The following is a 17794-nucleotide window of genomic DNA, read 5'->3' on the forward strand; positions in this document are numbered from 1 at the left end:
GGAGCTTTGGGAAAGTCTCGCACCTCTTACTGCTTTTTTTTTTTTTTTTTTTTTTTGTATCACCTGCAGCTTTTCTCCCTTATTTCTTTTGTCCCTCACTGGTTTCATTCTGCTGCACCAGCCCTGTGCCTGCTACACATCCTGTCTATAGGTGTGAATTGGAGAAATATTATAACTTTGTGTAATCAGAGTTCAGGTTGTGATCTGGTTATGAAGCATATGGCATTTAATGGAATGCTACTCTGCCCTTTTTTCTTTAGTCTTTCAGTGTTTGAATGTTGAACATTGAAGGTGATGCTTTGTTTATTTTATTTCTTTTCACTCATCCAAACTTAATATAGTGTTGCAGTTGGGTGAAAACCTTGTATCTAAAATGTAAACTTTTCAGGAGCTAAGGAAAGCAGCCTTGCACCACCATGCATTTTTTAGTTTATCCACTGGGGTTAAAAATGGTTTTATAAGCCAAATAATTGGTGTAATTATCTCAATCCAAAGAGGGCCATGTCATCCTTCAATTGAAGTAAAAATATGAAAATCACCTCAACTTGCAGTTACAAGGTTTTCATATGACCCTCCTGTTATTGTGCCATGTAATTACCCCTTATCAGTGATGCTACAGGTAGAAAGAACTATCCTTTCTGGAGGTCAAACGATTGCATTGAATTATGAAATATTTCTAGCTAAATCAATTTCCAAATGAGATGCTGTTATAATGGACTGTAGGTTCTCAATCCCTGTAATTGCAAGTTCACTAAGAAATTAATTTTACACTCGTTGCACATTCATTGACCATGATGGTTTAATTAACAAGGTCCCTTTTGGAAATTTGAGGCAGAAAGATTTATGTATTAAATTTGTTTACACGCCCAGTGGTTTCAGACTATTGAGACTAATTGCCTGGTGTCAGAGGGTATCTCCTCGTTGAGTCATGGGACCTTGTCATTTAGCACTTGCCCGCCTTTATGGAGAGCCCTCCCAGGGAAAATATTCAGCTCTGACCTTTCAGAATCGAGATTCAAATTTGGAGCTCTTGAATAACAAGCCAGGAAGCCAAATTTCATTAAGAGACTGTTGCCCAAATGGGTTGTGGGTTTGTAAGGCCGGTCTTTAGAAAGACTAAGAGTCATCTCAGGGGCTGAGGATGACAGAGCGGCCCGAACCACTTCTGGAAATTTAAATAACGTCCGTTTGACATTGATCAAGCGACAGCAGTTGGTACTTTGCATATGCATTTTATAGGCTTGTGTTGGGGATCTATTCTGCTTCATTAACAAACCGGTTTGCAGCCAGAGGATCATAAATCTTGATTGTGCAATTTCAGCAAACTGCATCACCTTTGGACAGGGTTTGTTTACAGAGTTGCTGAGGGCAAATCTGACCACTGATAGCTGATATTAATTAATGTAATATGTAATATTGTCTCATTGCAGTAGTCCAATGGCAATTAAATGCATCAACAATGGAACATTCTCCGGTGATTAATTAAGGCATAAAATTATTGAGTCTGCCTCTGACTGGAGGATGGTTAATTATTTAAAGTTAAATTAAGCCGCAACCCCATGTTTGATGCAAAATACTGTTCCACCTGCTTGACATTTTTGTTTTTCACTTTTATTACTTGTAGGTGTAATGAGTTCTTTGATTTCCCTGTATATGCATCAACTGTAATCAGTAATAAAGGTCTTTTGGGATTGACCTTTATTACTGATAATAATGATTTTGATGTGTAAAAAAAAAAAAAAAGTTTGAAATTAAGGCTGCAGAAAACCCTGTAATGCATGGGTCCAAGATGGCTGCTCTTATCTCCTGCAGAATGTTTTATGTGAAAGGAGGAATTAATTGCAGTTTCATAAAGTATAACATAAATCTAACCCTGGGACCAGAGGATAAGTAACAAAGCACCGGAAAACAAATCCACAAGACTGATAAACAGTTAATTTGACCTTCTCATTCACTCTGATGGAGTGAGTAAACATGCCATCAAGGCAAAGATTGATTCGCGGCTATCGTGGGAGGGCAGACATGCGAGGGACCGATGTGAGAGTCATCAATGGAACGTTTTATCATCCCATCAGCTCATTAAACAGAGCGGCAGGTACTGTATGCTCTCCTGTCTTCTCATTAGATAAAAAACGCAGTGTGATGACTACAGATACCAGCTCCTTACTGAGCCGTTCAGTATCAGCGGGGAAATTAGAGTAGACAATGCAAAACAACGCAGTGTGGTGCAACGCTGAGGGAACTCATTACAACTCTACAGCATGGGAGGAAGTCACATAATGCATGCAACATGTCATCGAGGGTGTTGTGCGTGTGTTATTACATCCCCATAATTCAATAACTTATGCACAATTACTTCATTAATATTATGAATCATGCATGGTGAAGTCAGTGGGCCAAGATGAATATAAATATTTTTAATTTAAATAGATTTTTTAAAAAGTTGCAATATGCTGAAGCAGAGCTAAAAGCCAGTCAATGGTGATATAATTGTGTGACTGGTTGAAATCACGGTTGCCTGAAGAAAGATTTGAAGTTCTTTGAATGAAAATGTGATTGAAAATGTTGTTTGGGTTTTCTTTCTTCTTTCTTGGGTTTTCCTTGCATCATGGTCCTGCCTTTACCCTTCAATTTCACTAACACTTGACAGGCAATTCTAGACACACAGACTTGTCCTTGTCTCGAAAAAAAAAAACGGTTTCAAGAACTGAGCCACACTCGAGGCAATTCAATTCTTCAAGCTTGAGTTATGTCAACATATAAAGATGTGTAACTGATGGCAAAGGTGGATTTTCGGTCTTAATCATCACCTCAAGACACAGAGTTGATATGCATACACACCTACATTGTGGCCAGCTACCTCTAACTGATAATATACCAAATTTAATCAACCAGTATCAACCAGTAACATTTACACATAAGCTTTCCAATCAGCTCTGTATAAAAACTCTCCATACGGTCTCCATATCACTAACCTCAAAATATATGCAATGCCAAAAAACTGAAAATAATGAGAGAAGTCATATTTATTGCCTTCACTAACTGTTTATTGTGGTCATGTAAATTAGTATCATTGGGATTAAGTAATGTTGCCTTAGTTCACTGCATTTTGGACTGACATGTAAATCTAACTCTTGATTTACATTTAATCTACCTGGACAGTTTACCTTTTGATGCTCTACACAATGCTGAGTTGAAATTGGCCCATGGGGTTGGCATTCCAGTGGAGTTAACTGGAATAGTGATTAAACCAGCGTTGTTGTGGATTGCTTTGTCCTTGGCTTGTGTCCCGTGCGTAGTCCTGCCTATCAGCAGCAGACAAGACACACCTGTCAGAAGCTCACAGGAGGAAAGCCATGCTTTTATCTCAGTAAACAGACAAGCCAGGTAGCCATTATCCAAAGCCCAACACTCATTCTGTTTACATCTCTCTCCTTTCTCATAACTAACCTTTCATCAGGGGAATTTAACTGCTGTTGCCGATTAATTAAATTTTGTAGATTAGAAGAAAATTAAAATCAACCATTAGATGCGTGAAAATACGTAGCATTGCTAGGTATGGAGGATTCTACAGAAATGATTTACATTGGTGTATGAAAAACAAAACATCATACTACTAAATGTCATACTGCTTTACAGGTGTTCGTATAATTTAAGGTTTAGATTTGCAGATGTTTTCGCCTGATTTTGAAAGCTGTTTAGTTTAGTCATAGCATTTTGTCTTCTCAATCATTTCATTGGAACATTCATCAACAGTGTAACTTGACAACTGATGAACGATGTCATTGTCAGTACAAAACCAAGTCACACATGAGTTGGTTTTGATAGATTTGATCAGAAAGAGAATATTAATAACCTGTTTTTCTATTGAAAACTTGTTGATGACATGTATTCATATAGCAATAACATGTTGACACTTTAGAACTCATCTTGTTGAATGATGGTGAATGATTACTGTTGGCATTGATTACAATTTTGAAGCTCTTGCTTGTAGCCTACTAGCCTAGCTTTGGAAAAACTGTGTCATGATATCAAATTTAATACAACAAAAATGTAATTAATTAAAATAAGAAAAAGAAAGTGACATAAAAATGTATGATTTGATCTGTTGGATGTGATTATTGTATTGAATCTAGGTAATTATAGACTGATGTGAAGTTTGGAGGCATGTTTGTTATATTTATTTTGCTTTTATTATTTTTAAGAAGTGGACTGTAATTTGAATGGAACAGAATCAGAAAGATTTGCACTCAAATAGCTGTTTCTTTTATTGCTCAACTACATGCATGAGCAGGTACCAGAGACATTACACATACAGTTTCAGCATTTTCCCATTACTGAGACAACAGTGCTGACTGATGATACAGCACATCTGAAAACAGCTGTCTAGCTACACTGACTGCACCACATTATGAGCATATACTCCACCTCTCTCTGCATTTTAATTGGCTGCAACAGTATAGCTTCATGGTGTGACTGCTTCTCCACAGCTGCTGTAAGAGGTAGAAACTGTACTGATTTTTTTTTTGAGTACTATTATGTCTATTATTTACTATAATAGTATGTACTATTATGGTTATTATTAGCCATATCTGCAAAGTTAGTGTTGGCTGTAAGAGTTTCAGTCCTGAAAGAGTTTTACCGTAAATGAGAGCAGCCTATATTCACTACTTCTATGATTAAAATAAACAACAACAAAAAAAACATTTTCAAATTTAAGTAGAAGTGATACTCACAAGCAGTAATACAGACATTTAAAGACTCAAAAAGTAGGATTATTAAAAAAAAAAAAAAACCCTACTCAAACACAATAACTACAATAGTATAGCGCAGTCTGGCTACTGTAATGACTTCCCAGAACCACAGGATGGCACTGTGGCTTTATCTGTAAACCCATGGAGCTGCTCTTGTCTGATCAGCAAAAACAAAAAAAAAAAAACTTTGAAGAAGTCTCAGACTCCCCCAAGGAAACCATGAAAGACAAAGTTGTGAAAGCTGGAGCTGAGGCGATTAAAAAAGTATGACTTTAAAAGAGCTGGTGTTGTGATCTTGTTTCCTGTGATCCATATATATTGAGCAAAGGGAGAGTGATGGTTGAGCGGGGACTGCAGCACCTCAGTGGCCCCGCGGATGAATGAAGATGCAAATGGAGGGAGGGGGAAGCTAAAGCCTTTAGTGACACTAAGCACACCCCAGAGGCCCTGGTGCAGAACGCTCAGCCTCAGCACATCAAGGACACAGCCCCTCTGTCTGAGCGTCCCCCTGGCACGCATCACATCCCGTCCATCTACATTTTCATCCAGACAAACACTTGACTCCTTATGCCGGGGCTGAGCCAATGACAACAGACAGATGTGCTCTCCTGAGAGAATCCAGTTTGATAAGCCGCAGCGCCACAAACTATTAAATAACCAAAAAGAAACCATGAGCATAAAAAAACAGAAAGGAGCCCTATTTTACATGAGAATGGATGTGCCTGGAATCCGTCGCCCCACACGTCGGCTGCGCCTCAGCTGTAAATGTCAATTTCATGTCAGATTCTCCCTCTATTCATCCATGACGTCTGTGATTGCTTCATATCTTTGCATGAGAATGGTTAGAAATGAAGGTTGGCCTATTCTGGCGCTCAGACTTCGGTAGATGAAATGCATCTTCAAGGACCAGATTTCAGACGAACATGTGATCAAGCTCCACTTTATAGCATATGAGACTGTGCTAATGTATATATCCCAGGCATCCACTAAGAGCAGCCTCCTGGTGGGACCTTGGCTATACTATGGAGTGTCACTACCATGATGCGGGCCCCATGTGGCATGTTGTTTCTGCGAGTCATTCAGGCATACAGTTCTCTGGCTTTCCTCTCCACTGGTTACAGAAACACAGGTGAGCCCACAGCAGGTGAACCTGTCATAGTCAGCACCTTCAGGATCCTAACAGCCAGCAGGGGAAAACTGAGGGAGGGAAGAAGTTTTGTCACGAAGACTTCCACTGAGCCACCTGGGAAGCTTTTGTGATGAAGGTGAAACACAAACCACTGCAAAATGTCATTACTATGTGTTACTGACTTTCTACTTCATATGCCAAATATCTAAAAAAAAAAAAAAAGAAAATTGGTGATGATTTGTTTCTCAAAATTGAATGGAAAGATTTACATTTGATTCAGATCTGCTCTTATCCAAACACTGATCAAGAAAATAAAAGATGCAGCTAGAATAATATTAATATTGCAGATGAAGAACATTATCACCTACAGTATGTGGTGTCGGGTTATTTAGGGTAGTAACCTTTCCCATTCAAAGTTCAAACCCATGCCCTCTTGGCCTTTACGAGTGCTGCACATACAGCTCTCCTTGCGCGGCACTATAATTTGTTTAAATGTTGATTTATGAACTAATTGTCTGTAATTGCTGCTTAGTGCCACTGTTAATCCAAGCTGTCTGCCTCCTGAAGCATATTAGGCCAGATTTGTATAATGAAGTAATTAGTTCAATTAAGAAGAAGAAAGTAGGGATAGCATAAAACAGGGAACGAGACGACAGAAAGTACTCCAGTGCCACGAGGATATTTTCTGTCTTGCTATGCTGAAAGTGTTTGTCTCAGCAGAGTATGTTAAAATGGCCTTGTTATGAGCAAAATGTAACAGTGCGGTGTTATTCTTAATCAAAGCTTGCACATGTCAACAAAGTTAATTTGAATCTTCTAATATGGAAATTTTTTATTCTCTGTTGTTTCTGGTGCCAGTTTCTGGACCCAGCAAGGTGCTTCTCCACAGCATTTCATGTATCTATTTCAGCCTGCTAACAATCCTCGCTACTTCACACCTTCAAAAATATAGCTCTATATTTTCTATTTGGCTTCTGTCACCCGCCAGAAGCTGCCATCACAACCAAGAGTGTTCCATTGTCTGCTAGCATTGTCGTTGTTATTAGTCTTTTGGATTGCCTGTGGAGGTATCGGCAGGCTCCGGGGGAAGCAGGCGCCAGGCTGGATAATTAGTTGTTCTTCGACGCCAGACGGGCACATTGCCGTCACTTGGAGGGGAAATGGAAAGTGGCATCACTATCACAGTAACACCGGAACAACCTTTGGTGCGAGGGCTGGGTTCCAGCGCATCTGTCACACCACTAGTCATCTACCCACTGGCAAGACAATAATGCTTACCACTCTAGCAAATACACAGCGTGGATAATTACTTTATCTGAAACGGCATTACTCCTGTCATATTTTATCATAATTAGATGTGGTGTGATGGTATCGATACTGACCGGTTGCTTTGGCTCTATTGGACAAAGCAAGTTATCAGAATAACCCCCAAAAATACTGAATTAAGTATTTTACCTTTACTCATGTTTGCCTATTGTACATGTATTAAATGTTCAGGTAAATCTATTAATAAAAATCTTATGCTGGGCTGAGCCAATGACAAGCGACAGATGTGTCGAGTCTAGTTTGATAAGCCGCTGCGCCACAAACTATTAAATTACCAAATTATGTATTTTACCTTTATTCATGTATTCATGGTTCTGTTGGACAAAGCAAGTTATCAGAATAAACTGAAAAAAACCCCCAATACAAAATGATGTATTTTACCTTTATTTATTTATGCCTTTTGTATCTATTAAATGTTCAGGTAAATCTATTGATCCCAATTTTATTTGTATGGCTCCCTGCTGGGCTATAGCAGAAGCCACCTCTCTGGACGTTATATGTCATACAATGAGCGCCTGGCTCGAGCTGTTCGTCTCTGTGCGCAGGGGCAGTTCAACTGGTTCCATTGGGGCATTTGGATGATGAGGAGGAGTAAGAGGCACATTAACTGCATGCTTAGCAGGATAAATTCGATCGCCACCCAAACTTGGTCCTTTGGCCCCTTCTGGTACGAAGGGATGGGAGCCCGCACTACAATCAGATCCAGGTCACAGCACGTCAGATCCCTCACTAACACACACACACACACACACACACACACACACACACGCACACACACGCACGCACACACACACACACACACGCACACACACACACACACAAAGACAGACACACTTCCATCATACAGGACTGTGGCAGTATTATTATCACAGGAGCCACCCACCTGTTTCTGTCTCTCTATTTTTAACTTTAAGTTTTAACTTGAATGAAGTGCCTGGGAGAAAATGGCAAAAAAAATAAAATAAAAATAAAAAATTGACAGGTGATAATTACATTTTTGAATTTGCGGGTGTCCTGGGAACAAATAGTCCTCGTTTAGTGAGGGTGTTGATGCTGAGGAGTAATGAGTTGGAAGCATGCCCACGGCCACCAAATCTAATCTGGCATCTCATCTAAACACTTAATAGATGTAGGGTTCAGTGAAACATTATATCATTTGTCATTCTGACAGCCTCCAGAGGGATAACCCAAATATCTACTGTTGACATCAATAGAAGATGTTTTCTGATCCAAGATATTTGGGCTTTTCAAGTTAGACAAGACAACAAGTGTCAAGACATGGTCAACCATCCCTATTACTATCTGTATGGTATAGTAAAAAACAAGATGACATATTAGTGCACTACAAAATGACCATACCTTTTCTTCTTTGGACTTGCTGGTCTGTATGGTTGTAGATCTCTGTGTCTGGTTGGACTGATAGCAACTTTAAAGAGCTGACATGTGTGTGGTAGTCTTCAACATAACGTTTCAGACTGAGGGCTTTGTCCTGGTTGATGTTCTTCCCCACTTCTGTGAAAACACAACACTGGAGCAATCAAAAGCATTCTCCGTCAGTTGAAGCGCCAAATATTTTTTATGTATTTCACTGTACGGCTGGTTGTAAATTTGAATTTAATTGTTGTTTTCTTGCACTGTACATAATTAGTCCCGGCAGTAGAACAACTGCTGTCCCTCAATTCTGAATAAAACAAAACGAACCAGTCAGGTCTCTGTGTATGAGTAGACCTTTTCAGAACTATAACCAAGTGCATGATAATTGCTGCGTTCTGCATCCACACACCCGTTTTCATCTAAGCGTAAATAGCTTTCGTAGAGTTGCTGCCACTGTCCCCCCCCCCCCCTTGTCTTATAACTCATCTCTGCCCATCCCCTTCTTCTCTTTTCCTACTCCAACGCTGCTGATGAAAGGAGCAGATGGTTTGTTCTGAGGCTGGTGTCAGCTCCACTGAGTCCTCTGTCAGATCATTTACACCTCCTTCTATCCAACGCCACTCGGCTGTGGAGCTTCGTGCACACTGGACTGCAACACATGCCAGAGACTGGCAGCGTGCAAAATATGCCACTTTTGAAGTTCCAATTAAAATGAATCTCAAAGTAATGAAGCAATTACACACTGTTGTTAAAGTCTTGAAGAGGCCTTCTCGACCGAAATAAACCAATTTTGAAAATACACTACAGTATACCCAAATGAGGCTTTGTTCCAATTTCCTTTTGTCAAGGGACTCTATTCATACTCTTGCTGTGATGTCTGCTCATGAGATTTGCTGCTATCAGCAACACTGTGCTGTACATAGAAAGTAAACTGGTTCAATTTGAAACCCATTACATTAGTAGCACCGCACTGAACTATTGTGTGTAAAAATAGTTTACTGCTACTGACACACAGTATCACATGTGCTGTCCCCCCTCGCCTCGCTCTCTCTCTCTCTCTTTATTTGTTTCTTACCAACGGCGATGTCAGTCCTGCCGATGTGCTGCAAGGCACGAGAAAGCCTGTCGTAGTAGGTCTGCTCGCCGTACTTCAGCAGCCAGTCTGTCAGAGCCGCCCGGCACTGAGCCTCCCTATCTAGTAAACACAAAACATATGGCCCTCAGTCAGACAGGTCTGTGACAGTCAGCTCACTGCCACAAACTCCCCAAGCTGAGCCGGACATGGGAGAAACAGACAGGTAGTACTCCTTAGTGGGCTTTTCTTGGAAAGTCCTTATTGAGTGTCAGCCTCGTTACACACCATAGCGACATTAAGCAGAACATTCTGGTCTTTGCAGTCTCTTCAGACTATAACTCCTTGGGGTAATGCAGACATTAGTAGACGTGTATGACGTGTGACGTGTGTGGTCCAAAGTGACAAAGGTGCAGGGTGAGATGTGTTTCAGATGATGGTGAGTGCCTACCAGCGTCAGAAGAGGCTTCTCTCCTGACTCGAGGCTGGAGGTCTAGCTGATTTTTCTCCAGTGACAGGCGCTCGAGGTGCTGGAAGATGTTCTCCTCTGGGTGAGAGAGCGCAAACAGGAGGTCCTCGCATTCCTTGCATGTCAGCAGCTCCACCAGACGCTCCAACTGATGGACATCAATGTCTTCTGCCACTGTAGGGTCAGAACAGACGGTGCTGAAAATGCTAAACCAACCCAGTTCTCTACAGAGAGTAGTTACAGCAGTTTAGCCAGTTGCCCTGAGAGGTTCATAGGTAACTAACTGGTATTCAACTGAGTGGACAGCCTCTGTTTACTGTCACACAAGGACATGACCGTATACACGGTAAAGGACCATATCATTGCAGGTATAAATTCCAGTTAATGAAGCGTAGTGCTGACACTACACAACAGTAATGTACTGCAGCATGGCTCTCAATTAGCAAGTGCTGCTTGTGTGGTGTGAAACTGTCATATTACCCTCTTCAGCTGTAAAAATAGAAACTGAATTATCAACATTTCACAACAGGCAACAGAACAGCCTTCAAATTTAGAGTCTATTCAGACTTGCTGTGATTTTTTTTTCTTTTTCCAATTGACTTCCATGCTTGCTGATGATGTAACCCTAGCTGCTGCAGGAAATTTGCTCTCACCTGTGTCGTCTCCGAGGCTTGAGCTCAGAAGTAGATAGAAGAGGAAGGGGAAAAGGCCCCAGAGCTTCATGTCTGCTGTAGAAGTAAACTCTGCACACAATCTCGGGAGTTTATTTTCAAACCTTTTCAATTTGTTGATTTTTAAACAATGGAACTGTTTGCATTGCATTCTTTGCTCTTTGGAACAGCCAATCACCATACAAAGGCGTTCATGTAATAAGAAAGCATTCTTTTTTTTCTCACAGGTCCCTGCTTAATGCCAGTTAGTTAGCACACATTAGGCAATATATTAACAACTTGCGCTATATGTGCTAATGTGGATATGGTGCGATACTGGGTAACTTATTGAAAAGAATTACTATATAAATGTGTGTGACTGTACTTTTGTGTAATACAGCAGAGGTTGTGGTTTGATGCACACCTCTGTTGCAGATGAACTAGTACTAGACTGCAGAAGGACAGATGTCGGGGCATCTTCCCAATAATATCTTGGCTTGCACGATGCCTCTACTCCTCACTGTGTTTCTATATTGCCTGAAAGACTAGCATTGCTGTCTCTACAATAACAATGCACATGAAAGCCTGTCATTGCTAAGTTACTTTTTGAGGCCACTGGGAAAAAAATCCATTCCATGCCAATGAGAGCAAGAGGGTGCATTTATGTTTATATGAGAGTACCCACAAGCATAACCATGGGCCAGAAATATGTTTCTTTGCTCTTTGGTATTGTTGTTTCACATTTAAAAGGGTCTCCAAAGGGGAATTGATTGGAGGGAACCAAAAACAAAACAGACCCCGGCAGCGAGGGGGCACACTCACAAACCTCTAGATGCTAACGCTCTGTTTTATTCAAAATTCTATTGAACTTAAAAGCTTTATGCAGACCAGGACTGGTTGACAAACCCTGCAGTTAGAGACTCAGCTTTGGAAAAACTACAAAGACTGCATATGGAATTTGTATCACTCACATTACAAATATGTGTGTAATGCGCATATTGTGTGTTGAAAATGGAATAGTGGCAAAATGGAGGTATGGAACAGGAAAGTAATCACAGCAGCGGACATGAGCTGATTATGTTTGACTTTCCGTTTTGATACTGGGAGAGAACTGTGGTGGGAATAGCTGAGATGCATCTCTTTAGCAGGGAGCAACATGTAATGACATCATGGTGTGGGTTAGAGTGAGGGCGTGTTTCAAATTGATAATAAACTTAATTTGCTGAACTGTAAAGGTTGTTGTGTGGGCTGGGTCTCAGATTCTGCACGCTGGCTAATGAAAAAATCATGCTCTGGGGTTGAGAAGCACAGTACAGGGGTGTGGGTGGTATAATGGCTCCATGTAATGATTGGAAATGTTGCACTTGTGGAAACACCAGACAGAGCACGAGGTCAGGGAATTTATTCATGTCACCGAGTTGATTACAACATTAAGTACAATATTTCTGTAATGATAATACATGCATAACATATCATGCACTATATGTTCCAGGAATAAATACATACACATTTCTATACAATAACTTTCACATATCACATAATGCTGTAGGATCGTGTGAAAAACTTTAACAGTTCAGGTCAACAGTAATTCATATAGTTTCCATTAAATTGAGTGTAGATCGTGGTAGGAACACATTACTGCTTTGACTTCTGACTTGGATGACTTCTGATATTCTGACTGTTAACTCGTGAAGTTGCATCCCCATGTCTCTTACACTTCACACCACTGAAATCTGGTTGAGTAGAGATACAGACTCCGGTGGAATGAAGGATAGAACACATGGAATGTTCTTGCAGACAGGATGAAAAAATTCTCTGAAATGTAAGAAACACATGCACAGTGTAGAAAAATTATACTGCTTCGTTGAAATCCAATCCCAGTATTTGATATTCATCCCAGGTTTCCCACAGTAATATACCAAAATAAGCCTCAATGTGTTCTCTCTTCAGTGAGTGCACTAAGTTAACATTATGCAAGGCCTTAAGCTTTACTTTCAGTGTGGCGCTTCAGAAGGGAGGCTGACCCTGGCACCTGGTGTTTGGGACTGTATGATTTATGAGGAAGCCTTGGAGGGAGAGGCGGTGGCAAGGAGTGCAGCAGGAACTGGATCCTGGCCTCTCCCTGTACTTGAATTTGAGTTTGAACCTGAGCCTGAGCCTGAGCGAGACCAGGCCTGCCCTGCTCTTTGGCTCCAGGGCTTCGGGCCGCTGTTGAAATCCTGGGCTCTGGCACATTATCACAGGCCCGAGCTGAGCGACTGTTTAGTCATCACTGGTGCAACCCCACCATGGCCAGCCTCACTATCTGTCCGCCGCAGAGTCCCCCTCCTGGGGAAACACGACTCCAACCACTGGCCCTTTCCTCCCCACACCTGCACAGTTGCTTTTGGATAGTGATACATTTGCCTATCTCACTCATGTAGACTTGCACACAAGTTCACACAACCGCCGCCCTCCTCCACCCAAAAAATTCTGTTCATCTTAATGGAATGTGCTGTATGATTCTTCCAGGTGAAACAATCATTTTAACAGATTAGCTATGGAGTACATCTGTAACAGACTGGTGGTTATGATATAGTAGATATAGACAAACCTATTGTGTGAAGTATTTACAAGATTACAATTTCAGATCCCTCTGTGCATGGATAAATATCTTACCTTGCTTAAAATGCACCACTCACCTTTTTGCTCTTTTAATTCCCCAGTGGTTATACGAATGCAGGTTTGAAAAGCGAACAATGGCAATGTTCACAGGAGAGAAAAGTCTTCATGAGGTGCAGGAGGTAGAACTGACAAGGCGCTATCCGTCTTCCCTCTGACTTTTTTCTCTACCTGATTCAGGTATTGGTATTTTAGAGGACTGCAAGGACCAATAGGATGCTGGCACCTGAGCTAGACCACCCCCCTTTTCAGCAATAAAGAGCAGCCACACCCTGCAATGTGGCGTGGTTTTATTGCCAAGACTTGACAAAAGCACTAATAAACACTGAAACATGAATGAGGTAAAAGGAGTGTTCCCAAAAGCGGCCATACTGCCAGAATTAGGAAATTGACTATAACATAAGTATCATCATCACCAAATTTTAGATCAACATTTTTTCAACTTCATCAGACTTCAAATATGAAACAAGGGGATTACATGTAATATACTGCAGGGCCCTTGATAGATTTCCTAAAGGGCCTCATCATCATTCAAAGTATTTGATGAGTTTCTGCACTGTAATTTGCTTCAGTTCGGCTCATTCTCTAGAGGAAGCTCCAATCTTCATTAAGCATTGAGCATTTCTGTTGCATTTCAGAACGCCTCTCAGCCCATTTTACATCAATTCTCCTTGCAATATTTGAGAGATAATTTGCTTGAATTTATGAAAAGAAATAATTTTAGTCTTTGTAATTAGTCACAGTGCTGAATGTTACACCTCTGAGCAGCGTTCATCCCTAGAGTCATTATAATCCACATGGAAATATGATATCATAATAATTCAGCAATACAGTTAGCTGTATTGCCATGCACACTGTATTGTAACTTTGCTTCTTTTTTGGCAAACGCCCATTTCTCAAAACATACATTTTGTCTGTTTCTTAGCAAGCAACTTTGCAGCTCTGTTCTATAGCTGCAAGTATATCTCCTCCCTTCAGCCTTACATGAAAAATGGGGCGACACCCAACATCCCTCACTGTGAAAAGGCTGTGACTCTGTGAAAAGCATTCCTACCCCTCACAATAGAGGGGCCAGGGGGATGGGTGAGGAGGAACAGTCCCGGCACATTCCTGAGGTCTAGCTGCACCAAGCCTCACCTGACAAGATATTTCTCTTGAGAGCACATTCATTTGAGTCCAATCTTCTTTATATGTGATTTTATTGACAAGGACACCAATATCTTTGAGTTATGAGCTGTTGCTCTCCAGAGACAGACTGTGCTTTACCTCTGTGTTCTGTGTGGGCCAGATAGCTCTGGACAGTGCAACTTGTTGGGGGTAATCTTTTGGAGCAGCGGAAGGTGACAGCTGAAAAACGAGCCTTTAAAAGCACTCAGATCTGAGGCACCCCCGTGTCTGGCTTACTAACCACAGGAACAAAGAGTTCACAGGAGAATTTCATAGTTGCATAGGCTCTGTTGCATTGTAGGATGGAGTGTCTCTTACTGTTACTTTTATGTTGTTATGTAACTGGATATATAATAAAAGGCATTCAAACATATTCTTATTCTTTTGACAGCTATGAAGACTATGATACTGGCAAGTATGCATCAGTGTGTATCAAATGGATTAACTGATGTGTCCTTAAAGTACCTAGCAGAGGTGTGTGCTGTTGTTGGGAAACTGTCTCAGATTAGATTAAAAGGCCTTTTGTTAAAGTACCATTAACATAGCAGCTCCTATCCTTGAAAAACACTGTGGTTATTAAGATTTTTCATGGATATTACTCAAAAACTGTTACAAAAAGTTAAACATCAAACACTGAACTACAACAAACAGTTCAGAAAGTCTGTTGGCTCCCCTATTCAACAAGCTCTACTCAGTAGATGTGATTGCTGCTGGCTTATGAGCTTCAGATCAAGTCTAGGGATCTTTCTGGCCAATTATACGTTAAAAGTTATGCATGAATTGTTGCCTGCTCTATCAATTAGCTGCCCTTTGCTTCAGGGTGTCACCAAGATAGCATCAGTCAAATGTGTTTTATACACTTAACATCCATCACTGTTTCTGGGAAGATCATCCCTTAAATGGACTCTGTTTGCTTAACTTTTCAAAGCCTTGTCCCAGAAGAAGTTGTCCCTCAGGTTTCCGTTGTTCAGAAAAGAAACCTTTTTTTTTTTTTTTATAACAAAAAGAAAATCTGCATGGTTTTCGAGCTTGACTTGAATTTTGGGCTCATTGGGAGTAGTACCTCAAAGTTGACAGGTTGGTCAATAGTGCATTCGGTCCTGAGGTGTCTGAAAACATGCGCCTCCATGTTTTTCTGTAAAGAACAAGCAGGGTTACTGGTAAGAAACACAGTTATTCAGATGTTTAGGGGTGAGCGCTGACCCTTACAGAGAAAGATTTGTTGAATGAAGAGGAGCTGTATTTCAACACTGGACTCCCTGAAGGCAGCACACAGAGCGAAGGCTCCGTTGGAACACGTCACTGTGAGGAATGTGAGCTTCCCTCCGAGCCTCCAAGATGCCATATCAGCAAGCTGATGTTGTAAGTGCATATGGTGGTGTGAAAAACAACTCAATAAAACAAAACTCTTGACTTTGAACCTCCACAGATTGGTCAAACACTGCATTGTTATTATAAGATCATTGTATCTTTCTTTTCAACTCTTATTTTGAACAGCATCTTATTTCAATGATTCTATAGAGACTCAATTGTGTGAAGTGCAGTATTTTACATAATACACTCTTAACAGGACATGATCTCTGACAAATTCATAACCGAACAATCATCATTTCTAACAGCTTTGGTGGACAGCATGTAGCTAACATGACAGCAAATAAAATTTCAAAATAAAAGCACCCTTGACCAAATACAATTTTCACCCTACAGGTCACATCTTAACAGTGGTCATCTCCACTCCCTTGCATTTGAGCCATTCAGTTGGAATGAAATAGTTTATTTCCATTACCATGAAAATATGGCACTTACTTGCCAGTAGTGAATACACTCTGGTCATCCACTCTGCAAAGTACTGCAGCTCAGTGTGGCCTGGTATTACAGTAAGGGAGGCGGGGGTGTTGGTTGAAGTATGTATGCAAGTAACAGCTTTTTCTTAGGGAACTGGAGGCATTTTAGTCCGCAAGATGAATAGCAAAACTGCAGAGTGTAGGAGTGAACCGCCACTGGTATAATAATTTGCATCAATCTACATGTACATTAGAATGAAAAATGTATTGGACTATGATACTTTAATTCAGAAATCTGCAAACTAATGACAAACATAATGTTACATAAATGTTCAGGTTGTTACAGATGCTGGTTGTTTATTCATGTATGTGTCATGAAACATGTCAAAGCCACTATACTGTATGTGCTATGTAAAACCCACATTAATAAAAAAGTATATATATTGTTCTACATCCCTGCCTGAAAACCCAAGATCTACCCCAAAACAAAAGTAAATAAGTCCACCTATGAATAATGAAACAAAAGAGCCTTTCATTTTTTTACATCATAGTATTTGCTTTAGAGGCTTTTGACATTTACAGTGATTTGAATGTTTTTGTGCTGAGATTCCTGGGTGTCGGCCCTGTCTGCAGGCTCTATAGCCTCAGGCCGCCCAGAGGATGTCTCTGTGCCTTGATACTCCCCATTTCTTTATCTCTCTCTATCTCTCTCTCTCTCTCTCTCTCTCTCTCTCTCTCTCTCTCTCTCTCTCTCTCTCTCTCTCTCTCTCTCTCTCTCTCCCTCTGACTCTCTGGGAATCTGATGCCTCATTGGCTGAGTCTGTTCTGACTTGCCTGGGCAGGAATGCACCTACCATCTAATGCACTTTTATGTTCAAGCAAATTGACAATGAAGAGTGCCATCATTTTGCAGCATAAATATTTCATTCCCCATTTGGATGCAGATTCAAGATGTCACACCCAGAATACAAATGGGCTGTCTCTCCCTTGGAAAATGAGGTGGACCCCCTGTGAATATGATTTGTGTGTGCTCTAGACAAATACAGTGCCGTGTGATTAGTTTTTATTGAGAATCAGTGTCACTGTAAAAAACAAAATAATAAATAATACAGTCTCATATGAGTCATACTCAAATTCCAGGATTTGAACTATTGTATGGACTGTATTGACTTAGACAGAACACATTCTCACCGTCTACGAGTGGCTGCAGTGGTGGCTGGTGCCACTCGGTCTGGCAGATGCAGAATGTCCTTCATTTCTGCACATTTTTGTCATTTTAATCATTCGCTTTTATTCTTTTTCTCTTCAGCATTCACGAGAATTAATAAAATGACATCAGAGACATGAAAAAGCTTGAAGGTAAACTGGTTCAGAGGGATCAGTTCATTCTTTATAAATGCATTTTAGT

The 17794-nt window shown here is 40.6% G+C and overlaps 1 protein-coding gene across 1 annotated transcript; it reads right to left on the reverse strand.

Moving 5' to 3' along the window:
• Nucleotides 1-5869: 5869 nt before the first annotated feature.
• tmdd1 (transmembrane and death domain 1) lies at nt 5870-10847 on the reverse strand. Its single transcript, XM_071921406.2, has 6 exons — nt 10778-10847; nt 10107-10298; nt 9659-9778; nt 8569-8721; nt 7812-7938; nt 5870-5951 (listed from the first exon to the last, which is right to left on the reverse strand). Exons 1-6 carry the CDS (start codon nt 10845-10847, stop codon nt 5870-5872), a joined length of 744 nt encoding a protein of 247 aa, XP_071777507.2.
• Nucleotides 10848-17794: the final 6947 nt, after the last annotated feature.

Source organism: Centroberyx gerrardi, chromosome 14, assembly GCF_048128805.1.
Source record: "Centroberyx gerrardi isolate f3 chromosome 14, fCenGer3.hap1.cur.20231027, whole genome shotgun sequence".
Classification (NCBI taxonomy): domain Eukaryota; kingdom Metazoa; phylum Chordata; class Actinopteri; order Beryciformes; family Berycidae; genus Centroberyx; species Centroberyx gerrardi.